Here is a 27,267-nt window from a genome sequence, read left to right on the forward strand (position 1 = left end):
AAGTTAAGACTGCAGAATGTTCAGTAAACAGGATCAGTAGTCAGTGTGAGCTTGTGCAGTGAATGCCAGTTGGTCTCAGCACGTGTGCTGGCCTCTCTGTCATCTGCGCCATAGATGGTATGGGATTTACCTTCTCGCCGTCGGGTCACCCGGGAAACTAGCATCCTTGCCGTCCCTCCAAAAAGAGGAAGGACTCCAAACCTGAAGTACTGACAAAGACGGGGTGCGGAGGGGTGTCCCCTGCTCAGTGCTCACAGTTAACACAGGTAGCATCCCTGATCACCCCTAGTGGAGGAATCTGAACTTCAAAGAAACTTAAGCACTTGCCACAAGCACACAGACAGTGGGCAAAGACTAGAAGTGGGTCTGTCTTTGTCATTTTCAGAAAACAGTGGTTCCTGGAGATTGGAACACAGGGATTGGGGGTAGAGAATGGCAGAGGTGAGACCAGAGAGAGCAGGGACCCGTTTTTTATAGGGCCTTTACCTTTAAGTCATATTAAAGAGTATAGCCTTGAACCTGAGGGCAGCAGGAGCCATTGAAAGGATTTAAAGAGACAAGGATGTGATCAGATTTGTGTAAGAAAGATCACTTGGGCTACAAGAGAATGAATTAGAGGGAGAAAAAAGAGAGATAGGCTGTATAAGAGCAAGAGATGATGGGGTCTGCCCTGGGCGGTGAGGGTGGGGGGTGCTGCCAGAATGAAGGGAAGTAGATGATTAAACAGACGATAAAATTCACAGTTGATGCTTAAGAATTGGGGAGGGAGAGGGCAAAGTGTCAAGCCCAATTCTCAGGCTTCTTTGGGAGCACTCGGGGTGCTGTTCATTGGGATGGAGAACACTAGTGAAGACATGTGGGAAGGATATTGGTGCATTACTGGATGTTTTGAGTTTACATGATCTAGAAAGAGATGTTCCAGAACTCAGGAGAGGTGCAGGCAGGAGATAGCGATCTTCAGGGCTTGCTGAAGCTCAGGGCGTGGACAAGCCAGCCAGTGTGTCCAGTGGGGAGAGGTCAAGGACTGACTGGGGCCAGGCACAGGTGGGAGGTCAGTGCTGGCTCTCTGGATGGCTGGTGGCCTGGGGGGAGGGGCTGGGCACATTCACTTGGGCCAGGGGAGGCAGATTGAGCGATTTGTCCAGCAATGAGGGAGGAGCCAGATGAAGTCAATAGAAAACTAATTTTCTTTTCTGCTGGAAGAAATGAGGTGTGTGGCCGCTGGGTAATTGCAGATAACGAGGGGACTTATTCTTAATATGCACAGCGGCCATGGTCCCCAGAGTACAGGAGACAGGAAGGATTGGAGGTGCCCTGACAAGGCCAGACATCTTTGGGAAGAAAATCACCCTATCGTAGCACCTTTTGACGGTGCCATCACAGCTCTGGACCCTATCATAAACCCTCCTGCTCCCAGGGCCCTTCCTGCCCCATCTCCAGCCTGCCCCTCCCACACAGATCTTCCTGCCCCCTCTCCTTCCTGTCAGCTGCCTCACTCCTGTCGCAGCCCGCTCCCTCCACCTTCTACCCCCACAGCACAGGCATACACACTAAGGGAGACAAATGACAGGGCCTCAGCTGAGCGGGGTGCGTGTCCGGCCCATAAACCACGGGGACGGGTCACGTCTGGAGTTGCCATGGCCGCCACTACCCACCCATCTGTCTTCCCACTGTCCTGCTTCAGACCAGCCCTCGTGGCTTCCTGAGTCCCTGGAGGAAAAGGGTGTCCCCGTGTCTGGGTCCTGTATCACTTTTTCATGTCCATATCCCCCTTGAGTATGTTCATGTTGAGGTCGGCTAAACAGGACGGTGTGCGACTGACTGATCTGCCCTAAACAGGGCTCAGAGTCGTGTCTGGCTAATGACATGGGACCTGGGCCGGCCGACTCCTGCTCCCACAGCCCTTCTCTAGCTTCGTTGGGCCCTGCTTCCTAGTCTAAGGTTCTAGCAAGGGCAGGCTGGAGGGCTCAGTGGAAGGAGTTGGCCTCCTGAAAGATGCAGAGGCCTCCTGACCCCACCTTGACCTTACCACCACCCCGCACCTGATTATGACATCGAAGTATAACGCTTCTGCAATCACAGCATCGATCCCATGAGGGCTGGTAGCGGCTGAGGCCCTGGTCATGGCCCAGGAGCATCTGTGGGAGGTGGGAGAGGGGTGGGAGGAGAGGCAGGCGAAGGGATGGGGAGCAGGCTGGTGTTGTTGGCAGTAGAACAGAAAAACCCTGGGCACTTGGGTATTTCCATCCTTGGCTTTCTGTAGAGGGACAAGTGTTGGGCAGCTGCACCTCCTGCTGGTGGCATTAGAACAAGTCCTGGCCGGTGTCCATCATACTGAAGGCCCAGAGTACCTGCTCCTGCAGCCGCCAGGGTTCCAGGAGTTTCTCACAGGGATCAGTACTGGAGAAACTGCTGTGACAGGGTCTGGCAGGAGCAGATGTACTTAGAAACAGCCAGAGAGACAAGACTACTGAAGCCTGACCAGCACCAGCTTCGAGCCTAGTGGGGTGGGAGAGGCAGGGCTTAGCCTGAGCACACAGGCACGTCTAGTGGAGGATTGCAGGCCAGGGTGTGGGAGAACCGCAGACCTGGACCCTCTCCACTGCTCTGGGCTCCATCGGAGCAGGGGCCCAGGCAGGCTGCTGTTGGAGCACACAAGCCTGGGGCCCAGAGCAGGCTTCCCAGGTCCCTGGCCCAAAAGTGCCAAGGCCTGTGCCTCGTTACCAGCCATTATGGCCTGGGCCACATCTCTCTCTCTCACACACATACACACACACACACACACACACACACACACACCCAAGTGCCGGCAAAGTCACCCTGGCCGTGGGCGTGATGAATGGCCGCACAGTAATGAAATGGAGACATCAAGGCGGGTGGCGGGAAGACGGAGTGTGGCGGACGGGCCGTCCCCACGCGGCGGCAACAAGAAGGATCGCCCAGCGGCCGGGGGCCGTCAAGGGAGAAATTACACATTTACTCTGCCTTTTTCTTACTGCGACGGCGCCCATACATCACCGCTGGGGCCGGGGCGGGACATGCCGGCCAATTTCCAGCATGAATTATGGGACTGAGCAGCATTGAGACCATGCTTCCTGCTGGCCCAGTCTCATCCAGCCCAACATGAGGCTGGAGATGCTGCCACCAGGGGACAGGACCCCCTGGTTAAGAGCCTATGACTCCTGAATCTGACCCTGCTCCCCTCCCCCAGCCATGTAAGAGCACCTGTGGGCACAGAAGGGAAGGATCTGGGCCCCTTCTAAATGTCCTCTCTTTCTCTTCTCAGATGACTGCAAGAACATTGCCAACATCATGAAGACACTTGCGTATCAAGGCTTCATCTTCAAGCAGACATCAAAGCCGTTCTGATTGGCCGAGGACGGGATGGGGCAGGACAGGGCAGCTGCTTGGCCCAGCCCAGAACCCTCCTTTCCCTCACCAGAGGGGAAAAGGGAGAGTGGCACAGCTCTACATCCAGAGTGTCCCCCAGCCTGCCCTGTGGGCTTGTGCCCTGGGTAAGGGCTTGGCCACTCGGCCCCTCTGGAGCAGACACTTTGTGCCCCCCACCCCAATCCCTCAACCTCAGCCCAGTATTAGCCCCTCCCATTGTGGGCCTGGGCTAGGAGGACCCAGGCACTCACCGCCTCTTCCCTGGTACACAGGCTTCTGCTGGGGCCACTGAGCCCCCCTGTGCCCCCTCCCATCTGTAGTGCATGGTGTGTGGTGCCCCCAGGGCTCCAGGACAGATCAGGCCCCACCTTGTGTCAACCCCCATCCCCGCTGTGAACGTGCCACTGAATAAAGTCGGGGAAACGAGGCTGTGGGTGTGTGTGGACCGGGTGCTGCTGTGCTTGTTGCCGTCCAAGGTGTACAGGGGTTAGCGCATGTTCCGGGCTGCTCTGGGGCTGAAGGCTACCGGAGCGGCTGGCAGTCACTGGAACACCTATGAGACCCTCCCTGAATGAGCACAGGGCCACGGGCACTGTCTAAGCACAAGGCAGTGTTTGAAGTGGCTGGTTATCTGAAGCTACAGCTATGTGTGAACCATCTTGAGAGCAGAACCAAGTACAGATGTTTGGGCAACACTAGCAGTGGTGAGAAGGCTGCTTGGGGCATCCACGCGGGCAGGTCCCAAGGCCACCCCTGTGGAGTGGGTGTGGTGACCGCCCCCTCCCCAGCCAGGGGTGGGAAGGAAAAGGAAGCAGCCCAGTCCAACTCAGCAGCTCTATTTACACAGCAGCACCCGCACCCACTGTGGCCTCTCATGGCTTCTTGGCTTTCTTCACAGAAGAGGAACTGGAGGCGGATTCCCGTCGCTTCCTCTAAGAAGACACAGAAGGCGATGGAGTCAGTGGCCCCCCCAAGCTCTGCTTGGGCTTGGTGCATGCATTTCACACTCAGGGCGGGTAATGCCCACCGCCGCCCAGTCCTGCCCTCAGTCTCAGAACCTGTCACAGTAACCGCGGGCACCGGACGGAGCAGGGCCGGCCGATCACACTACCCCTGCCCAACTGGGCTCTTACCGAATTGGGCGTGAGGGGCGCGCCCACCACATCAATGATGGTATCCTTGGTGGGGTCGGGGCCGAGACCGGGGTCAGGCACTGCCGGCTCCGCAGAGGCTGGGGCCGGGCCAGACGCTGGCGTGGTGGGGCCCCCGAGCACGCCAGCCCGGGCCAGGGCCTCGTGCCGGTGCCGCAGCATCTGTAGCTCGTACTCGCAGTTGGCGCAGGCCTGCTTGAGCTCGTAGAGCAGCACCAGGTCACTCCGCAGCTCGTTGAACATGTGCACCAGCTCCTCCGTGGGCGTTGGGCTCAGCTCTGCAGGCGGTTGGTGGAGGGCACAGGCAGAGCAGAGCCAAGGTGTGCGGGAAGGCCAGCGACGCAAAGTGCCCTCCCCTGCCCAGCCTTAATTGCGAGCCACAGGTGGCCAGGTCCCACAGGCCCAGTCCCCACTCACCCACACCAAGCTCCAGCAGCATCTGCTCCAGGGCCTTGATCTTCTTCTGTCCCACGGAGCTTGGCAGCTTCATCTGCAATGACCCAGGCTGCTAAGCCCTCTCCCAACAAGTGGTTAAGGACAACGGGGACCAAAGGCAAGGGGACTGGGAGAGAAGTGAACCCCTGGAGGGAGCTCTGTGGAACAGAGCAAGAGCTTTGACTTCAGCCTGGCCGCACCCCCAAGAGCTCTCTCTGAAGCACATGGCACCCTCCCTCCCGGTGCTCCAGGGCCACAGCTGCCACGCGCAGGCTGCGGGGAGCCCAGGGCCCCAGCAAGGCGGTGGAGGTGACACGTACCCGCTGGCTCCGCAGGGTGACACCGGCAGACTTGAAATCTGGGAACTTGATGCCTGCAGTCTCAGGAACAGCCTGGGGGAGAGAAGTTATGGAGACCTAGGCACAGTGGCAGGAGGGCCCAGGGTTAGTCCTGACGCCCTCCCAGCTTTGGGTGCCCTCGGAGCCCCGCAATCTGAACTGGGCTGACTCAGTCTACATACCGGCTTCTCCGCCTCCTTTTTCTGGGGTAGCTTCTTCTTGGGGGCCTTGCGCTCGGTGCGCCGCTGCTCCGCGGTAGTGTCGGCCGCCGTTATCAGCTTCTGCAGGTCCTGGCTGCGCTTCTCCCGCTCCTTCTTTCGGGCCTCGATCTTGCGCAGCTCCTGCAGCAGATACTCCTCCTCTGCTACCTGGGAAAGCGAGACGCCCCAAGTGTGAGGGCACATGGCAGGGGTGGGGGGGGGACCGGGGCAGATGAGGAGCTGCAGGGCCACTAGCCTGTCCGTGAGCCACCCCGAGAGGAAAGGGACCTCAAGGGAGGGGGAGGGGTGTGGAGTGGGGAGAGTGGCTAGCGAGGAAGGACTAGGCAGGAAGGACTAGGCGGGGCGGTGGGGGAACCGGGAGGGTAGGGAACTGCGAGCCTGTGGGATGAAAGCAAAGGGCTTCAGGGACTGACCTGCTCTGGGGTCCGGTTGTAGAGACGCTCCAGCTGCTCCTTCCGCCGTCGCTCATGCCCAGCATCAAACACCGGTATCTTGAGGTCTGTGCCTGGCACAGCCCGCACATTGGCAAGCTTGGCACAGATGTGATAGTACCGCTCCTTCAAGTCCTCCACAGAACGCTTCTGAGGATAAAGACAAGGTAGGAATGGATAGTGAGTGCCCAGAGGCACAGGGAAGGGGTCGCATGAAGGCAGGGGGCCGGCCAGGCACAGGGGTGGGACACACATGCAAATGCGTAACACCAGCTCACCTTGAACTGCTGGTGGTCATAGCGGTCGTGGATTACTACAAAACGTAAGTCAAAGCGGCGGCTGAGATCAAAGAGATGGTCCGTCTCTGCCTTAGTCCAGGCGTCGTCATGGAGGTACAGCTGGTACTCCTGCTCTGAGTACACGGGAACCTGCACAGTCTACTGGCACAGAGGGACAGAGTAGGGGCGTACCACGTCATGGCCAGCAGGCTTCAGCCCGCTGTGGTCATAGCCTGTGATCTGTATACAGCCCATTCCTAGGCGGGACCAAAGCAAACCCTCTGCCTAGGGCCCTGCACATGGAAGCCTGGAAACGATGTCTCCAGGTGAGAAAACACACTGCTTGCCCAGGGACCCCAGCAGGCTAGGATTGTAGCCTGCCTCTGGATTGGGCCCAGGAGCAATGTGACCATGCCTTCAGCCCCAGAGCCTCAATAACAGGATGCATGCTCCTGTCCCCAGGGTTAAGGTGAGGGGCTCACATGTAAGAGCTTCTGTGGAGTGCAAAAGTTAACTCTGGAGTAGAGCAGATGGCTAAATACTGGAGAAAGGCCCAGGATCCCCCAGTCAGTGGAACCCTTGTCTGAAGCACTGCTGCCACCCAGTGGTGACAATGAGACCTGCAGCTCCCCAGAGCAGGCCAAAGTCTCATCTCTCTACAGAAAAGGGGCCTGAATCCTACTCCCAGCTCATGCACCCCTGCACACATCCCTGCCTCCCTCCTGCCATGCCCCAACCCCCAGACCCTCCTCAGGGACAAAAAGCACCACCACCAGCTGAGCCAGTCAGTCAGAAACCCCAGAAAGGAGTCAATGTTAGGCTAGACTAGGGAAGTCCCTTTTCTCTATCAAAGAACACACTGGTTCTAAAACTGCTTGCTCTTGGGGCACCTGAGTGGCTCAGTGGGTTAAGCTTCTGCCTTTGGCTCAGGTCATGATCCCGGGGTCATGGGATCGAGCCCCGCATCGGGCTCTCTGCTCAGTGGGAAGCCTGCTTCCCCATCTCTCTCTGCCTGCCTCCCCTTCTCTCTCTGCCTGCTTGTGATCTCTGTCTGTCAAATAAATAAATAAAATTTTAAAACTGCTTGCTCTCAAGACCCTGTTTCTAGCTGCCTCCTGGACTTCTCCTACTGGAGGTCCCACATACACCTCAAACTTAATATGCTCAGGTGACAGAGGTTAACCAGACTTACTGTGGTGATCATTTTGCAATATACACAAATAGGAACCTGAAACAATATTGTATGTTGATTATACCTCAAAAGAAAAATATGTGTATATGAGTATATATGAGTACTGAGCTCATCACCCTCCCTCAAACTTCTAGCTCTTTCAGGTTGATTCTTAAGTCAATGTCACCATTAGCCAAGACAGGTGCCCAAGCCAGAAGACTAGAAAGCATCTTTAAGCATCTTTAACTCCTACCTTTACCTTTGACCCCTCCCCTTCCACAAAGCTGGGGCTTTAACTGGCAGGATCTCTACCTCTACCTGCCACGTCCCAGTCCAGACCATCAATACCACTGCCTGCATCAGAGAAACAGCGTCCCCACCAGCCTCTCTGTCTCCATTTGATCCCCCTCCAAACAATTCTCCCTCTGCATCCAAGATGTGATCTCTCTGACCAGTGCTACGACCTAAAGGACAGCCTGTAGACCACTGCTGTTTGCAAACTGGTACCAGTGGTCTATGTTAAGTATGGAAAGTGAGAGTAGGCATTTAGAAACCTTTATGACAATTTCACAGAAATCACATCCTACTGAATCGAATATGAAGAAACACGTGGTTTGGGGGGCACCTGGGTGGTTTAGGTCGTGATCTCGGGGTCCTGGGATCAAACCCCATGTCAGGATCCCTGCTCAGTGGGGAGTCTGCCTCTCCCTCTCCTCTGCCCCTCCACCCACCTTGCTCTCTCTCTAATAAGTTAAACAAAAAACAAAAAACACGGACTTGTATTTTGTCTTTTCTTGTCACCTTACTGTCAGTCTCTGATGGACTGGAAATTATTTTTTTTAAGCCCTTCATCACAGATAATTTGAGAAGCGCTGTTCTAGAATAAATATCTGATCATGTCACCCATCTCTTCCTAAAACCCTCAGAAGTTCTCTACTACACTAAAAGTGTCTTCTAGCGAATTCACAAACTCCTCAAAAGCACAGGTCAGCACAGGGACAGGCACACTCTAAGGATCAATGAATATTTACAGAATCAACCAATGAACACAGGGGTGGATGACCCAGCCTCTCTGCAGCCACACCCTCACGTGCCCCAAGTTCCAAACAAATGACTAGCAGTGTTGGGAACTCACTAGGCTCCCCTCAGCCTTTGTTGTTCTTGCCTGAAGTGCATTTCCACTTCCACATTCCTTCCTCTACATAGGTTAACTTCTCATCCTTTTGGCCTCTTATAGGTATCAGCTCCTCTTGGAAGTCTCTCTGGTTTCCCAGGCTTGGTTAAGTATCCCTTCCAAGTATTTCAATTCCATTTAATTAAGGGGGAAAAAAAAAAAAAGCTCAGGACCTGTGTAGCCAGTTCTGCTCTCAAGGGGCTCACAGTCAAGTGAGGGAAACATTCATTCATTCAGCATATATTTATCCTGGGCCTGCCAGACCCATGCTGAGAACACCAGTGCTGAATGCTGAGTAAGACAAAGAGTGGCCTTACCTTCTCAGAGCTCAGAGTCCGCTGAAAAAATAATTTTGTCCAGTGTGGCGAGTTTGATGCCAACCGTACACCTAAGGGTATAACAAGTGACACCTGATCCAGCCTGGGGACAAGGGTTGGTCAGGGAAGAGGTGACAGGAAACAATAAGGTTACTTTGAAAGAGAAGAGTGAAATGATCATGATTCTCTTTTATAGAGACCACCCTGGCAGCAGTAAGGACAGATAAGGGGAAACAAGACTCTGGGAGGCCAGCTGGCAGGTTTTGGAAACAATCCAGGTGAGAAGTGAAGAGATCTGAACTAAAACTGCACCAGTGGAAAGTAGGGAACAGGGCACAGACCTAATTTTGGGTTAAAACCAGAAGACTTGGCACCTGGACATAAGGGGTAAAGGAAGACACCATCACAGGTGACCCCCATGTCTCAGGCTTGAGCAAGAGAGCAGCTGGGGAGCCACAGACTGAGAGTGGGGCCCCAGGAACCAGCGGTACTGGAAGGAAGATCATTAGTTTACCTTACTCTGAGTTCATTCTCCACCTGCAGTCACCACCATCTTTCCAAGACTCAAATCGGATCCTGACAGTACTCTATTTAAAAATCTGTCAGTCGCTACCCAAAGATATTAGGGCCAAGCCTAGATTCCTGAGCCGGGCTGCCAAGCCCTGACTGACTAGCCCCTGCTGACCTCTCAGGCCTCATCTTGCACCATGTCCTATGCCGGGTTTAGGCTCATCAGGAGGGAAATGCCTGCAGCACACCATACATTTGACTGGTTTTCTATCTATGCCTTTGCTCCTGCCGGGCCCTCTGCCTGAAAAAGTCACTACACTCTGTTCCTAACACTGCCTGGTGACATACTTCAGGACACAACTCCAGCTCTAACTGCTCCAGGAAGCTTCCATGGCCTTCAAGTCCTCCCCAAGTAGCATGCATCCTATTGGACTGTAATTACCTGTGCCTCTGCCCACTCCCTCCCCAACAATATGGAGAGTTTCTTGAGGGTAGTTATTGTTGCTGGTGTAATTCTGTGTTCTGAATCCCTAAGGTTTGACTTGGCATGAAGCAGCTTTTACCAAATACAAAATGAACATTCTTTCGTCTTCTCAAATTGTCTCATTCAACCCTCCCTCCCATCTCAGCACCTCACCTCTTGGTTGTCCCTTCTCAATCCTGTACCTCCAGCCTCTCCCTCCACTGGAACTTAGGGGGTCTGAGGATGGTGGTGAGATAGAGGAAAACCAGGTCCCTTCGAGGTGAGGTAGAATGAAGGGTCACATCCGGATGTGCTCAGTCCGGGAAGCCTGTGAGCCATCCAGGCAGAACAGTGCAGGTACGGCTGGCTACACTGGGCTGAGTGGGGGAAAAGTCAGGACTTGAAGCCCTGGGATCAGGGCCCAGTGTTTTTGGCCTCCAAGAGGAGGCTGCTCCAGGTTGCAGGGACTGTGACACCATATCATATAATGGCTTGAACAACAGCCTAGGAAATCCTAGCCTAGTCGAGTTCTGCCTCTCACTGGCTGGGAGAGTGTGGGTAAGGCCCTGCTCCATCTGAGCCTTAGTAATCTAGACCAGAGATGATTCAGTTCAGATGAGGGTGCCGGCACAGGGAATGAAGAACAAAGGCAGATGTGGTTTATTATGGAAACAGAATCAGTGGACTCAATGATTCAATGTATCACTGAGATTTAGTTCAAATGCCACCTTCTCACAGAGGCCCATCCTAACCACATTATCTAAATTAGGCCTCCCCTATGGCCTACAAGTTCACTCTTTAACTCATTTCATATTCCATTCATATCCTAATTTCATTTCACTGATGGCTCTTATCTGAAAGAATCCTATTTATTTGCTTACATGTTTGTCATCTATCCTTCCCTGCCTTCTTGGTCCTACTGTTGAATGAAATAATTAGAGACTACAGGAGAAGTGACCTCAAGGATGATTCACATGTTTCTGGTTTGGGTAGCTGCGTGGACAGTGGTACCATTCACTGATATGGGTGAGGAAGAGAGGGAACAGATGAGTTCTGCTCAGGGGTACCTTACTTGAAGTCCTTGTGGGGCCCACCCGAAGAGACATTAAGTAAATGATTGAAGATATTAAGTGAGGTCACTGTCATATAACAGGCAACCGAAGCTACAGAGAAAATGAGACCCACTAGGGAGAAAGTACAGAGAGACAGGGACACAGCTCTGAGGAACAGCAACATTTAAAGGGCCAAGAGAAACCACCAAAAACCAGACCAGGCCCAGGAAAGGACAGGATCCCATGGGCGGATGAGATGCATGAAGTCTCACCCTGCAGGCATATGCCATGTGGACTGAGGGAATAACCGCGGTTGACACAAAGACTGACCATGCCTCTGGAGCCAACCCCAGGAGGCTGAGAGCTCCCAGGAGTAGCTCCGAGTAGCTCTGTTGGCCTCTGTCCAAATGGTGATGGCTCACCTTATTGAACCTGGCGAAGGGGTAGTCCTTGCCCTCCTCAGCTGCCCGTCGCCAGTGGAAGAACATAGCTCCATCCTTACGGGCTGGGTTGGTGAACGGCATCCACTTCCAGGGCCGCACCTTCTTGGAGCCTAATTTGGCTTTCACTGTGCGGTAGCCTTGACCAGTGTCACTGGGTAGCAGTGGGGGTGCATCCCTGGCAGCAGAGTTTGGAGAGATGAGAGGTTAGAGTCAGAGGTGTGCAGAGAGCCTTTGGACCCAGGCTGATCTACACTGGAGCAAGGAAGTCACATCCTGGAATGAGAGGTCTGAGCTCCTCCTGCATCCTACTAAGCAAGCAGGAGCCCCGACTGGGGGGGCATCAGGGAGAGAAGTGGCAGAGAAAACCAGGAGATAGGGACATGCAGACTGGTCAGGGACTAGAACCTAGGGTGCTTGGGATTTTAGTACTTGCTTCTTGTCAGAGTAGAGCAGTGCATAGACCTCTCGGTGCATGCCCTCGGGCCTCTTGAAGGTCAATGTCTCGGAGGACTTCTTGGACTTTTTCTGAGAAGAGAAACCACAGGATAGGAACCACAGCCTAGACTCCCTTCCCTGAAAATTGTCTAGCCAAGCCCAATCCCTGAACAAAACAGCACCTACAAGTACAATGATAACGCATACACACTTGACACATAACCACACACTGGGAAGGCCCACTCACAGGGAAACCTCTAGTTGAAGCAGGTCATTCCTGCCCAACCCCACCTCGCTGGGTAGAGCCCCGACCTGTCAGAGTACAAGATACTTTTCCACCGTCTCTCAGAACGTCACACCGACCTGGTGCCACCCTGCCCCAGTATCCTACAAGAGTCTCACTCTTTTGGTACTCTCATCTCAGGAGTATCACACTCTCTTGGTCCCCACCGGGTGCCCCACCACCTCCATCCCATCTCATCAAGATAACACTGTCCCATTATGTCACACCTTCTACCGCCCATCTCTCTAGGAGCGCAGCAGCGCACCCCTTCTCCCCCCTCTCTCTCCCATTGTCACTGCTCCCCACTTCACTCCCAGTACCCAAGGCTCTCAGGCGCCCCCGCTACCTTGTCCGGGTTGATAATGTCCTTTTTGCTGATGGTCCCGGAAGCCGCATCCCCCTCTGGACCTCCGAGTTCTAGTATGTCCCGCACATCCGCGCCTGTGGCCATCGCACCTGATGGGGGAGCGCCCCGAGGTCAAGGGTCAGTGCCAGAGAAGGGACCAGGCTCAGGCCAGGGGGCGGAGCCACTTCAGCCCCAACTGAGGCGGGGTGAAGAGGCGGACCGCTACGAAGAGGGAAGTCCAGATGTGGTCGGGGTTCGGCCTGTTTCCCACCGTTTGGGTCTACCTAACGGCCCCGTCTGCCTCCAAAACCCCAGCGCCTCGGCACTGAATTCTCTGACTGCAGGGGCCACCGCTCCCCGATCCCCGCAAAGCCGCGGACAGAAACTTCCGATCGTGCGCACTCGAAACGCGGCCGGCAGGAACACTTCCGGTCTGTGCTGCGCGGTAATGGAGCCGGCTGGCAACCCAGTGCGAAAGCGGCTGAGTGTGGTGAGGTCGTCGCAGGCTTTGGCTTCCACCAGCTCGCCGACGTTCAGGTGCTTCCTGATTTCTGGCGTTTCCGCTCTACGTTGCTCTGTTGCATCTCGGGCAATAAAAACAGCGCAGAGTTTTGAAGTCGCTTAATTCCTCTGAGGCTGTTTCATTTATGAAATGGAAATTGTAATGGCACCTGCTTAAGTGAAGGATCGATAATCTATGCAAAACGTTAGCAAATTGACTGGCACGTTTAATTTTTTAATTAAATGAATTAGTGGTATTAACGGCCCCTGTTCATTAAATGTTAAGTGTGTACCAGGCACTGTGCTAAGCGTCGGAGGTGAAGAGATGAACTAGTCAAAGCGGAGCATCCCAGGATGGCTGCCAAGATGGAGTGAGGCCTGCACCCTCACTTACAGCTTCTCTGAGGGAGCTCCCCCTCCATGGGGCTTTCCTGGAACTAAACTGGCCTGGGAGCTAACGGCGCTAGTGTGGGTTACAAAGAGGCCCAAGAACACAGCCCCGAGCAGGGAGCAGCCAGAAGAAGTCTCTCTTAAAGGAAGAAATTTATTAATCTCCCTGGAGAGAGAAACGTCTGGAACAGGAGGTCCTGAGGAAGCGCAGAAGGGACAGGGAAAGCAGCTCCCAACTTCAGTCTCTGCATACCAACCCACAAACATGGAAGACACGTAGCCATTGAGCATGGAGCGAGGGCTTGGCAAGGCACTGAGGAAACTAGACCCCAGGCTGCCAAAGAACCAAGCAGGGACTCGAGGAGCACACAGCCTTCGCAAGTTAGCGATCAATGTTGTAGCCTGCTCTGGCTTGGAGGGGACAGGGACGCAGCAGCTGCAGCTGCCAGCCTACCTAGATCCCAAAACTTTGGAGAACTGGATCTGGAGGTGGAAATCTTGTGCTTTTCCAGAGACCTGATTTCTAGGTGAATCCTCTGGGCTCTAAATAGTTTCTAGGCAAAGTCAGGGTCTCCTGCAGAAATTGCCCACAGGGTAAAGGAATGGTCCTTGGAGCCAGAAGAGGACAGAGCAATGGGAAAGAGTCCTGCACCTGTGCCTCAAACACTTGACTCTACTTGTAGTTGTGTAATTATTTGTTTTATAACTATCTCTGCTGATAGACCTTTTTTTTTTAATTTATTGTTTTTGTTTTCTTTTTGAGAAAGAGTGAGTGCATATGAGTGGGGGTATGGGGTAGGGGAGCAGAGGGAGAAGGAGAGAGAGAATCTTAAGCAGGCTCCATGCACATTGCAAAACCCAGTGCTGGCTCAGTCTCACACCCCTGAGATCATGACCTGAGCCGAAATCAAGAGTCGGATACTTAGCCAACAGAGCCACCCAGGTGCCCCTCCCCTGATAGATTTATTTCTATGAGGATCATGATACATAAATGTAGGTATGTATCAGGCATTGTTCTAGGCTCTGGAGATGTAGTAGGTGAATGAGACACAAATGTCCCTTGGTGGAAAAAGAGAAACTCAGCAATAAAATAATGTTAGTTTTTATGGTGACAAGAGCTACGAAAAAAATAAAATAGGGTAATAGAATAGGGGACTACTTTATGTCGTGTGGTCAGGGAAATCTTTCCTGAAATCTGAGCTGAGGCTTAAATGATGGAAGCAGCCAGAGACTACGTGGGGAAAGAATGTTTCAGACAGGAGGAATAATAAGCACAAAATCCCTGAGATGGAAGGAACTCTCCATATTAAAGGCACATAAAGAAAAAAAGCCAGTGTGGCCAGTAGTGAGTGAGGAGGGGGAGAATAGGAAGATTTGAGATCAGAGGTAGGTATAGAGGGCCATGGTAAAGACTTTGGGTTTTACCCAACGAGCAATTAGATGGTATCTTTTCTTGGCCATAGTCTAGATTCTATCCTCATCCTTGGAGGGTACCACTATAGCTGCCATCTTTGGGAAATTCCCCAAATATATGGTCCAGAGTTTCTCATCCCTTGGGGAAACTGAGTCCAGGGATTGGGAAAAGGGGACAAGAGAAGGATGCCTCCCTCGACCCATCTCGGGAGCCACTGCCCACAGTTCCTCAACCAGACTGCAGGTGGCAATAGGATCCACTGTCCACCCAGAGAGGGATTTGTTCTGCAACACCCATCAGATCCTCTGTGGGGACACAACATCACTTCTGGAGAGACTCTTCACTACAGTGACCTATTGCGAAGCCAGGAAGAGGGACTTCAGGCCAGGACACTCTGGGGCCGCAGAGGCAACCTTAAAGGAATTTTTGCTTATCTCTAAGAGCAGCATGAAGCCACTGAAAGTGGCCATGACAGCCTGCCAGCTGGGGGGTAGGAGGCGGAGCTGGAGGAGAAGAACCAGGTGGGAGGCAGTGGGAGCATCCCCTGGAATTAGGAACACGCATGCTTGTGGATACGGCAAACAGAATTTAAGAGGGACCCAGAAGCCCATCCCTCCTCAGCTTGCCTATTCACATCTGGGCCCAGAAATAGTAGACTGGGGCTCCCAAGGACCAGGCCTGGCTCTTCCCTTCCTTGCTTCTTCTCCCTTCTCCCTCTCCCCTCTACCTCCTCACCCTCCACCCTGCTCCTCACCAAGACTATGCTCTCCTTAGCAGCGGCAGGAGATCTCCTCATCCCCGGAGCTCTCCCCGCACAAGGTGCCCACAGGCTTTATATGCACGGGGCTCCTTAGAAACTGTGGGAAAGGGGAGGCAATCTGTACGTGCTGTGCTCAAGATCCAGAGCCTCTCACTCTGACCTGGTCTTGCTCATCTTAATTATCAGGAACATCTTCCAACGAACGAGGACAGATTTCCCACTTTTCAATATGGGCAAAGAGCATGATTAGGAAAGCTCCAGAGAAAGTGCTACAGCCAACACATGTACAGGTAAACAGGCAGCATCACCTGATGAAAGAAGTGAAATGAAATGAGAAATAAGTAAATGGATGAAAGGAAATGGAGAAATTGAAAACGATAATGAGATATCAGTGTTTGCCTTATTGGGTAGGTGAAAACTGTAAAATAATAGTTGTGATACGCGTTCTCGACAAGAGTACTTCTGCCCTAGTCTCCAGCCTACCGGGTTGATGAGAATGTGGAATGATGCGATTTTAATCATTAGTTCACTCAACAAATTGTTTAGCACTTACTGTAGTCACTTAGAAGTGTGGCACTTGGGGTGCCTGGTTGCCTCAGTCAGTGGAGCATGCAACTTATGATCTCCGGGTCATGAGTTCGAGCCCCAGGTTGGGTGTAGAGGTTAGGTAAATTTTTTTTTTTTTTTTTAAAGAGGAAGAAGCGTAGCACTCTATGCCAGGCCTTGCGCTAGTCCTGAGTATACAGCAGTAAAGACAAACACCATTGCTGCCTTCAGCAGGGATCTTGGGCACCTTTTTTTTTTTTTTTTTTTTTTGGTTGGCACTTTATCTTGTTTTTTTTTTGTTTTTTTTTTTTAATTTTATTTATTTGACAGAGAGAGATCACAAGTAGACAGAGAGGCAGGCAGAGAGAGAGAGAGAGAGAGAAAGGGAAGCAGGCTCCCTGCTGAGCAGAGAACCCGATGTGGGACTCGATCCCAGGACCTGAGATCATGACCTGAGCCAAAGGCAGCGGCTTAACCCACTGAGCCACCCAGGCGCCCCGGTTGGCACTTTATCTTAAGAAATAGACTGGGAAAGTTATTCCTCAAGAAGAAGAAACAAGTAAATGGAGGAGAGCTTCTGATTGGCCCCAATCAAGATGGCCCCTCCCCAAGGCCCTGAGACTTCCTGGGGGAAAAGCCCATAGGGAGCTGGCTGGGATCAGGAAATCCAGGGCTAGAAGCTGGGGGTAGGGGCTTTGAGGAGGCTTGTGTGGGCCGATTAGTTTTGGGATCAAGAACGATGAAGCCCTTTTCCGGGAACGACTGAAGGACACGGGCCGCGCCAGCAGCCAATTGTCTGAGAGTGGGGCAAGGCCTTCTTGGGGGGCTCTCTGGGCTGCCACCAACCCCCAGCACTGAGTCTCCAGACGTGCAGCCCAATAGACACTCCTCCCCCATCCGCCACAGAGGAAAAGCTTGCTGTTGGTGCCCTCACCTCCGCCTACTTCAGGGTCTCTTGGGTGTTCTATACTGCCCCCCATTTCAACCTTTCTGGAATTCATTCTCTCTCTCTCTCTCTCTCTCTTTAAAAGATTCTATTTTTTTATTTGAGAGAGAATGAGAGAGAGCGCATGAGAGGAGAGGTCAGTGGGAGGAGCAGACTCCCTGCCGAGCAGGGAGTCTGATGTGGGACTCAATCCCAGGACTCCAGGGTCATGACCTGAGCCGAAGGCAGTCACTTAACTAACTGAGACACCCAGGGGCCCCTGGAATTCTCTCTCGCGCATGCATCTCTCTTCTTCCCCTGCCAGTGTCCTATTGACAGTTATCAACTTTCCGGAGTGGATTCCTGGCTCCTGCCCTCACCCCCTCACCCCACCCTCACCTCCTGACTATCTTATGCCATGTGGCTCCTTTTTTTTTCTTTTTTCTTTTTCCTTCGCAGAGCCGTCTTCCCAGCTGCCAGAACCATGATCCAATAAGTTTCTATTGTTTAAGCCACCCAGTCGGTAGAAGTTCTACTGGAACAGCTTGAACTGAGATATTTTTCATTATTTTTTCTTTTTTAAAAGATTTTATTTATTTATTCGACAGACAGAGATCACAAGTAGGCAGGGAGGCAAGCAGAGAGAGAGGGGGAAGCAGGCTCCCTGTGGAGCAGAGAGTCTGATTCGGGGCTCGATTCCAGGACCCTGAGATCATGATCCGAACTGAAGGCAGAGGCTTAACCCACTGAGCCGCCCAGAGGCCCTGAGATATTTTTCTTTTAAATACATGTTCATCTTTGGCGAGCCACTCCTAAAGTCTGGAGTCCCTTATAAAACTTCTTTGCAAGTCAATTCTCTTGCTTTTCTAAATTAACCAAATAAATAAAAATCAAAGTCAGAGGCAAGACCTTGCACCTTGTACCACCCACCTCAAAGAAAGCGTTACAAAGTTCAGTGGACTTCTTTGGGGTTGGAGGCTGCATGTCCAAGATCCCGGCCTGCCGCACTGACCCGTTTACCGGGTAACCTGTAAGGTCAGAGAGGGGTCTGGCTCAAAAAAGGGTTCCCCAGTAGGTCCAGGTTGCAGTGCGACCTGTGTTAGCAATTCGGCCTGATGAGCCTGCAGACTCCATAATCTGGGAAGATTCTGTGTGTGACAAGGATCTTATACATACCTGCAGGCAGTTCCAAGGGGAGAGTCACAGCACAAGCATCCAGGCTGCAAACAAGCAGCCATCACTTGAAAAGCAGTTTCTGGCTTACAGCGGGACCCAGTAGAAACTGAATGCCTGACCATGAGACACTAAGTATGAGACTCGAACTCCCGAACATGAGCTGAGAATTATTCTGTCCCCTAAGCCATCAAGGTAGAGATGGAAGTCAGTATCCCATGCTAAAATGTAAGGGGTATGTAGATCTTCCTTCTTTTCCATTATAAATACTTAATGCTCTAAGTTTCACCATAATCACTGCTTTCACTGCATCTGGCAAATTATGTTACGTTTTCATTATCATTCTAATTTCCCTGTGATTGCTTCTTTGATCCGTGGGTTATTTAGAACAATGTGGCTCACTATATTTTTAAATATTTGAGAGTTTTCTAGGTATCTGATGATCATTGATGTCTAATTTAATTTCACTGTGGTCAGAGAACTTGTTCTATATCATTTCAATCCTTTTAAATTTATTGAGAATTTATTAAATTTATCGAGAGCCCTTTTATGGCCCCGCTTATGGTCCATTGGTGAATATACCAGGTACACTTGAAAAAAATGTGTGTCCCACAGTTTGGTATGGAGTTCTAGAAATACCAATTAGGTCAATAAGATTGACAGTATTGTTCATATAATCTCCTTTACTGATTTTTTTTTTTGGTCTATTTATCAATTGCTGAAAGGGGTTGAAAATCTCCAACTATGATTGTGGAATCATCTGTAACTTCCTTTAATTCTGTCCATTTTTGTTCCATATATTTTGAAGCTCTGTTATTTTTATAATTATTATAGCTTTGTGGTGAATTGACCCATTCATTATTGTTATGTATCTATCTTTATCTCTGGCAATAGTCTTTGTCTTAAAGTATACTTCAGTTCATAGTCATGGCAACTCCAGCTTTCACAAGCTTGCTGTTTGCATGGTATATCTTTTTCCTTCCGTTTTCTTTCATCTTTTTGGTATGTTTACATTTTAAGTGCATCTGTTATACATGTTTGAGTTTTACTCTTTTTCATCCATTTGGACCACCTCTGCCTCTTGAGACCATAGGTGTTGGATGGGTAGCAAAAAAGAACAAGCTTAGGCCTGGCCACATTTGTATCCTTTCTTCTTGATGATGAGTGCTATTGGACACTACAGACATTACAGTGGACCCAGTAGCTTGCAGGCTGTGTTGGGCAGTTCAGTTGGCAAGGTCACCTGGTTGTCCCATGGATAAGCACTCAGTCTCTATCAGGGCCCCGACATAAGATAAAGCTCTTTCTCAAAGGGAGATCAGTTATTGGCCAAACAGGGCACAGCTTTCTTCCTAAATCCCAGGGGCTTCTTCTGCATTGTTCCTCCTGGGCTTGCTATAGACTCCATTAGCATGGGACATGAACATGATCGGATCTGGGGGCGTCATGGAGACCAAATGGCCTGTCTATTTACTTGGCAGCCTCGACCAACTGGACAATTTTCCTTTGTTCTGGATTCCTCTCAAAGCAGACAGCCTTTCAGGTGACTCAGTAAATGAGTGGGGAGCCAGACACCCAAATATGATGTATACTCCTCAAAAATCCAAGAAAACCACCAAGTACCACATTTCCACTAATCGAAGTCACCATCAACTGCAAAGCACACCTTCATTTATATTCCACCATGAAGAATTTTTTAAAGCACTAGCAGTTCAGCCGTAATATACCATTAATTATAAGAAGAATTTCATGTCAGAGATGTTAAAATGTGAAGGAAAACCATTTTGAATGTACAAAGCACCACTGAATTGTTCAGGTTAAAATAGTTAATGTTATGTTACGTGAATTTTTAATTATTTTTTTAAGATTTATTTATTTGACAGATAGAGATCACAAGTAGGCAAGTAGGCAGAGAGGCAGGCAGAGAGAGAGAGAGAAGGAAGCAGGCTCCCAGCCAAGCAGAGAGCCCGATGCGGGGCTCGATCCCAGGACCCTGGGATCATGACCTGAGCCGAAGGCAGAGGCCTTAACCCGCTGAGCCACCCAGGAGCCCCAAATTTTTAATTATTTTTTAATGTGAACCAATGAGATGGTCTTCTGCCCCTTTCATATGGTAGCAGGGTGTAAGGCGAGGTAACGTGTACCTAAGACAGGCACTTCCTCCAGACACACCCCTGCCATCTATTTCCACAGGGTTTGCTTTATTTCATTGAATCTAGGATGCTGTGATCCTGGCACATTCTTTTCTTTTAATTTATTTATTTATTTTAGAGAAAGAGAGAGCACAGTGGGAGGGGCAGAGGGAGAGGGAGAGAGATCTCAAGCAGAATCAGTGCTGAGTGCAGAGCTTGACGCCGGCTCGATCTCATGACTCTGAGATCATGCCATGAGCGGAAACCAAGAGTCAGACACTTAATGGACCCACACCACCCAGGCGTCCCTTGGTGCATTCTTGATTTACCAGAAGGTGTCAATAGAAGGCTTTGACAGAAATTATGTCACAGTTCCCACCTGCTGACAGGGATGGTCAGGAGTCACTCATTAACCTCAACAGAGGAAGAAAGAGGAACTTCTGCCAGCAAGGGAGGTTCAAGGGAGTAAAATTTTGGATGCTCCAAGTCATCTGAATGCTTTCTTTTCTGATCAGTGCTCTAATATTCGCATAAGGGACCTGGCAAGGCTGCCATTTTACCTCATATTATACTACAACAATTCTCAGTATGACACTTCATTTTTTCTTAAGTTTTTCGTTTCTTTCTTTTTTTTTTTTTTTTAAGATTTTGCTTATTTATCTGACAGAGAGAGAGGGAACACAAGTAGGGGAAGTAGGAGAGGGAGAAGCAGGCTTCCTGCTGAGCGGGGAGCCTGACCGATCCCAGGACCCTGGGATCATGACCTGAGCCAAAGGCAGACGCTTAAGCGATGGAGCCACCCAGGCGTCCCTTGGAATCACACTTTAGATTCAATTTTCAATTATACTCAGCCCCATGACTGCAAGAGATAAGTTATTTTTATCATAGACTTAGAAAGTCGATGGTTTGGGACTTGTCTTGAGCCAAAATTTCAGGATATTGAGATTGACATTCTTTTTCTTTACTCTGTCCAGAAAGAAAGCCCTCTTCACTGCAGTTCCCAAAGCTGGCTGCCCTCATGCTGCTCTATACAGAGGCCATTTGGTTCCCCAAGGCTTTGCCTTCGGTGCAACTTTCATTCAGGTGGTTATCTATTAGTAGCAGGCCCAGGGCTGCCTTTGGTTTTTTACTGTCCAAAAATATTTATTAGCTGGTTTTTTACTGTCCAAAAATAAATACAAATTCATGACTATTCTGATATCAACGTGTTTATCAGTTAAAGGCACAATTTTTAGCAAGAAAAACTCAAAATATTGTTATTGAGCTACAATTTTAAAAGGTAGCAGGCTGAAAATTACAAAGAGAAAAGTTCTAGTTGACCTTCAAGGAACAGAAGTTTCCTCATTTATTCAAATTGACTTTAGAGCATATAAGAAATCAAAATTTTTACAATTCAAATTATGAAAAATGGCATAATATCAGAACCTAAGAGGGGAATGCTTTGAAAAATAGATAATTCTCTGGGGCACCTGGGTGGCTCAGTGGGTTAAGCCTCTGCCTTTAACTCAGGTCATGATCCCAGAGTCTTGGGATCGAGCCCCACATTGGGCACTCTGCTACATGGGGAGCCTGCTTCCCCCCCACCCCCGCCTGCCTCTCTGTCTACTTATGACCTCTGTCTGTCAAATAAATAAATAAAATATTTTTTAAGATATTTTATTTATTTGACAGAGAGAAATCACAGCTAGGCAGAGAGACAGGCAGAGAGAGAGGAGGAAGCAGGCTCCGCGCTGAGCAGGGAGCCCAATGTGGGGCTCGATCCTAGGACCCTGGGATCCTGACCTGAGCCAAAGGGAGAGGCTTTAACCCACTGAGCCACCCAGGTGCCCCTAAATAAATATTTTTTAAAAATAGAAAATTCTTACCTTATGTAAACCATTTAAGGAAATAAGAAAAAGCTGAACGTTCTGCTCCCTGGTCAGGGCACATGGGGGCAGAGCTGGAGGGTGGGAAAGGCAAGCTACACCAGAGGTTGTAAGAACCATGCCAGGCCAGGAATGAAATACATTCATGTGGGTGATTTAGCCCAAGAAGTGTGATCACTGGATGTCGTGGAGTCTGGTGAGATGGCTTCTCCCAAGAGTATGCCAAGAGAGAGGCACAGACAATGGCTAAAACCCTGAAGGAGATGGGGGTTACAGAATGTGAGGCAAGAATTATAAATCAGGTGTTGGAATCTGCCTTACAATTTAAGGGCTCCTGCTGGCTCAGTCAATTCAGTGTCTGACTCTTGATTTCAGCTCAGGTCATGATCTCAGGGTAATGAGATTGAGCCTGGCCTTGCGCTGCACTGGCACGGAGCCTGCTTAAAATTCTCTCTCCCTGGGGCACCTGGGTGGCTCAGTGGGTTAAAGTCTCTGCCTTCGGCTCAGGTCATGATCCCAGGGTCCTGGGATCGAGCCCCGCATCGGTTTCTCTGCTCAGCAGGGAGCCTGCTTTCCCCTGTCTCTCTGTCTGCCTCTCTGCCTACTTGTGATCTCTCTCTGTCAAATAAATAAATAAAATCTTAAAAAGAAAAAAAAAAGATTCTCTCTCCCTTTCCTCTGCCCCTCCTCCTGTGCTTTCTCTCTCTCTCTCTCAAATAAATAAATAAATCTAAAAAAAAAAAAAAAGAATGTGCCAGGATCACAGCACCTTAGACTCAATGAGCATGCTCGCGTGCTCTCTCTCTCTATATATATACACACACACACTTTAAAAAGAATCTATATCAATTTAGCTTATTATATTAATAATTTAAAAAGTTTAAATATGGGACACCTGGGTGGCTCAATGGGTTAAACCTCTGCCTTCAGCTCAGGTCATGATCTCAGGGTCCTGGGATCAAGCCCCACATCGGGCTCTCTGCTCAGCAGGGAGCCTGCTTCCCCGTCTCTCTGCCTGCCTCTCTGCCTACTTGTGATTCTCTGTTAAACAAATAAATAAAATATTTTTTTAAAAAATGTTTAAATATGAGTGTCTTAATAAATTCTATACCCGTTAATGATCTAAAAGAAAAAATATCCTAGCAAACTAGGAAAAGAATAGTCTTAATTTGATACACTATTTGTTTTCTTTTGTGGGTTTTTTTTGTTTTTTTAAAAGATTTTATTTGTTTGTTTGACAGAGAGAGATCACAAGTAGGCAGAGAGGCAGGCAGAGAGAGAGAGAGGGAAGCAGGCCCCCTCCTGAGCAGAGAGCCCGACGCAGGACTCGATCCTAGGACCCTGAGATCATGACCTGAGCCAAAGGCAGAGGTTCAACCCACTGAGCCACCCAGGTGCCCCTACATTATTTGTTTTTGATAAAGCAATGATAAAAGCCTATAGCAAATGGTTGCACCTGGATGGCACAGTTGGTTAAGCATCCCGCTTTTGGTTTGGGCTAGGTCATGATCTCAGGGTAGTGAGATAAAGCCCCATGTCTGGCTCCTTGCCAGTGTGGAGTTGGCTTTGGATTCTCCCTCTCCCCATCCCTCTCATTTGTGCTCTCTGTCTCTAAAAATAAATAAAATCTAAAAAAAAAAAAAACAATAAAATGAACAACAACAAAACCCACAGCAAATGCCACACTTACTGGTGAAACAATAGACACATTCCAACTGAAGTCAAGAGTAAGACAAGAATAACCTTTATCTCCATTACCATTCAAATGGGTGTCAGATGTTCTCTCCAATTCAAGAAGGGAAGAAGAGCAATAAGACACATAAACATGAGAAAAGCAAGAGGCAAGTTCTGATTATTTGCAGATGACACTATTGCTTACATAGAAAAACCTAAAAATATCAATTGACAAAGTATTAGAACAAATTAGAGAATTCAGCAAGGGGACCACATACAAGATCGAAGTGCAAAAATCAATAGCCTTCCTATATACCAGCAATAACCAATTAGAAAATGTAATAGCAAATAAGATGACATTCACAATAGCAACAAAAACTATTAACCACCTAAGAATAAACCTAAAAAATAGAATAATTTATTCTGTTATTTATTCTATAACAGGCCCTTAAGGATAGTACAAAATTGGGAAATCCATCAACCTAATTAATCACATTAATAAAATCAAATTGAAAGCTACACAATTATATTACATAGCTGCTGAGAAAATTCAAGAACCATTTCTGGAAAAAACCCTATGTAAAACAAGAGGCACCAGACATTTCCTAACTATGATAAAGGGTTAGTCTATTTTCCTTTTCTAAGACACTAAGAGCAAACATCATATCAAATGGCTAAATGCACTGCCATTAAAGTCAGGAACAAGGAAGGCAGCAATCACTGCTGTCCCTCAAAACTGGTTTTGTGTAAAAGTGAAACAGGATTTGAAAATGGGAGTAACAGGAGCACGTGGATAGCTCAGTCTGTTGAGGGGCCAGCTCTTGGTTTTGGCTCAGGTCATTATCTCATCCATTTTGGAATCAAGCCCTGCATTGGGCTCTGTGCTCCGTGAAGAGTCTTTAATATTCTCTCCCTCTGCCCTTCCCCAACACACACACAAATGTGTGTGTGTGCGTGTGGGTGCACATGCTCTCTCTCTCTCTCGCACTCTCAAATAAATAAATAAATCTAAAAAAAGAAAAAGAAAAATGGGAGTAACAACTTCATATAGCAGATCTCATTCCAGAGTCCACCAAAATATAGAGGAGAATGCCCTCTCTGTAAACAAGATTACTTTGATTTCATATTATACAAATAGGATGGAAATTGAAGTCACACTCAGAGACCAATACTGATCAAAGGGTCTTATTTTCTGTTTTTTATTTTGATTTTTCATTTTTGATTGTCTTTAAAGATTTTATTTGAGAGAGAGAGCGAGCAGGGAGAAGGGTATAGGGAGAAGCAGACTCCCCTGCTGATTAGGGAGTCCAGTGTTGGGACCCTGGGACCATGACCTGAGCTGAACACAAGCACTTAACGGACTGAGCCTCCCAGCTGTACCAAAAGGGTCTTACTTTCTTTTTTTCCTATTGAAGCCATTGCCAAGCACTATACAGATTTTATTCATGCTGTTCCTGTCCTCTGTTTGAAGGAAAGAGCTTTAAATTATCCAAACAGTCCTAAGACCCAGAGCCGGTTTTGGCAGTGGGGGTGATGGGGGTAATTGGGACCAGTGGCAGGAAGGAGGGTCTGACGCGCAGCCAAGCCCCAAGGGTGCAAATGCTGTCACACCAGTGGAGGTGGGTTCTGGCACCTTTCACTACTCTCCTCATACTCATGTGGCACCTTTTGATATCCCATCTCAATTTTACCTTGTTTTAGATACTCAAGTCTAGGTTTATTCCTTTTTTATTAATTTTAGACAGAGACAAAGAGAGTGGGGGTGGGCAGAGGGAGAGAGAGAGAGAGAATCTTAAGCAGACTCTAGGCTGAGCATGGAGTCCAATGCAGGGCTTGACCTCACAACCCTGACATCATGACCTGAGCTGAAATCAAGAGTCAGACGCTTAACCAACTGAGCCCACTCAGGTACCCCAATCCCCCTTTTTTTTTTCTTTAAGAAGGAGAAAGGAAACCCGACCAAGATGGGTTCTAAACAAATTGGGGTTGGGGCTTTTAAGCAGGGGGTTTACTAAAGCTACACATTTGCTTTCCACCCTAAGAAAGAGCAAACATAGGTTGCATTAGAGCAAAAGAACAGCATCAGTTGGAGGTGTGATGAGGGGCTGTTTTGATTCATGCAAATGTTACTGTGGGTTAAAGTCCTTGAGAAGCGTACTCTGAAACATAGCTATCATGATATCTGTTAAACTGGTACTCTTGGTACCAATATCTGTAGAGGGAAAGGGGAAAAGCAGGTCTGGGTTTTTATATTATTAACATTATTGTGTTAGTTCGAGGGAGAAGTTGGACTGTGATAAAATCCCAGCAAGACCTCAGTTGGCCCCAAGAGATGCTCTGAAGGTGAAATGACCCTTCTGAGTTGTCTCTAGATGGAGTGAGGAAACCAGGCCCTTGCATTCCCATCCCAGCTGTTCATCAGATGTGGGCTGTCCTGGAGAGAGGACCGACCTGAGTGAGGCAAGAAGACTGAATTACTTATAAATGAAAGGATATCAGTTTTGCATCAGTGTTTTCCACCAAAATACTTTATACCAGAAGACAATAAAGTAATATCCTTGAAATACTCAAGAAAATAATGGCCCAAGCATTTTATACCCAGCTAAAATGACCAGAAAATATAAAGGCCATAGACAAGTTGTTATGAACATGTGAAAGCTTAGCAAATGTTGTTCCCATGAGATCATTCCTGAGGAATCTACTAGAAAATGGCCTTTATACAACCATGAAATAACTAGAAAAACTTCAACACAAGGATTGGCTGTAAACACTGAATTTATTTAGTTGTAGAACTAAAAGCAAATGTCAAGATTAAGGGTGACAGAATGGCATGTACTTGTTATGTGCTCTGACAATGTAGATAAAGTGGATATACTTTAGATATTTCCCCCATATCAAAAATGGGGGAAAGGAAAAAAATTTTTTTAATTTTTTTAAAAAGGGAGGGCACCTGAGTGGCTCAGTGGATTAAGCCACTGCCTACGGCTCAGGTCATAATCTCAGGGTCTTGGGATCGAGTCCCGCATCGGGCTCTCTGCTCTGCAGGGAGCCTGCTTCCCTCTCTCTCTCTCTCTGCCTGCCTCTCTATCTACTTGTGATCTCTCTCTGTCAAATAAATAAATAAAATCTTTAAAAAAATAAAAAAATAAAAAAATTTTTTTAAAAAGAGGAAGGGAGAATATGTGAAATACAAAATAAGTTCACCAATTGCCTTATAGTTATTAAAAGTGAATAATAATATATCACTTTAACTAAATGTCAGGGAGAGGAGGCAGAAGGTGAAGAAGTTGTAACTTGTTAATTTTAATATTGCTCAAAGTAGGGGCCAGTGGACTATTACCTAAAAAAGGAAGGAAATATTATTTTGGAAAGGTATTATTATGAAAGTAACAATTAGAACAAATTATAGAACTCCTTATCCAAAAGAAATAGTTTCTGAAGCTCAAAAG

The 27,267-nt window shown here is 48.9% G+C and overlaps 2 protein-coding genes across 8 annotated transcripts in view; one reads left to right on the top strand and one right to left on the bottom strand.

Moving 5' to 3' along the window:
• Positions 1-3,816, top strand: part of ERI3 (ERI1 exoribonuclease family member 3) — a 125,979-nt gene extending 122,163 nt beyond the window's left edge. For all 7 annotated transcript variants that reach the window (XM_046003495.1, XM_046003467.1, XM_046003477.1 and 4 more), the window contains one exon: positions 3,287-3,816. In XM_046003495.1, coding sequence (XP_045859451.1) covers positions 3,287-3,369 — 83 coding nt within the window. In that variant the 3' untranslated portion in view covers positions 3,370-3,816. The remainder of the gene's footprint in view (positions 1-3,286) is intronic.
• A 394-nt stretch (positions 3,817-4,210) lies between these two features.
• On the bottom strand, positions 4,211-12,818 carry DMAP1 (DNA methyltransferase 1 associated protein 1). Its single transcript, XM_046003457.1, has 10 exons — positions 12,439-12,818; positions 11,808-11,899; positions 11,354-11,549; positions 6,245-6,403; positions 5,949-6,116; positions 5,497-5,682; positions 5,297-5,368; positions 4,959-5,031; positions 4,524-4,819; positions 4,211-4,322 (listed from the first exon to the last, which is right to left on the bottom strand). The coding sequence occupies exons 1-10, from the start codon at positions 12,541-12,543 to the stop codon at positions 4,263-4,265; spliced, it is 1,407 nt and encodes a 468-aa protein (XP_045859413.1). The 5' UTR covers positions 12,544-12,818; the 3' UTR covers positions 4,211-4,262.
• Positions 12,819-27,267: the final 14,449 nt, after the last annotated feature.

The sequence above is a fragment of the Meles meles genome, chromosome 1 (genome assembly GCF_922984935.1).
Source record: "Meles meles chromosome 1, mMelMel3.1 paternal haplotype, whole genome shotgun sequence".
NCBI classification, from domain to species: domain Eukaryota; kingdom Metazoa; phylum Chordata; class Mammalia; order Carnivora; family Mustelidae; genus Meles; species Meles meles.

Bases quoted from the DNA above. Each gene is read 5' to 3' on its own strand.
- DMAP1 (XM_046003457.1), bottom strand. From the start codon at position 12,543: ATGGCCACAGGCGCGGATGTGCGGGACATACTAGAACTCGGAGGTCCA. The intron at 6,404-11,353 runs GTGAGCCATCAC...CTGTGCCAGTAG, and splicing joins CCTTCGCCAGGTTCAATAAG to ACTGTGCAGGTTCCCGTGTA. The intron at 4,820-4,958 runs GTGAGTGGGGAC...AACCGCCTGCAG, and splicing joins GCTGCTGGAGCTTGGTGTGG to AGCTGAGCCCAACGCCCACG.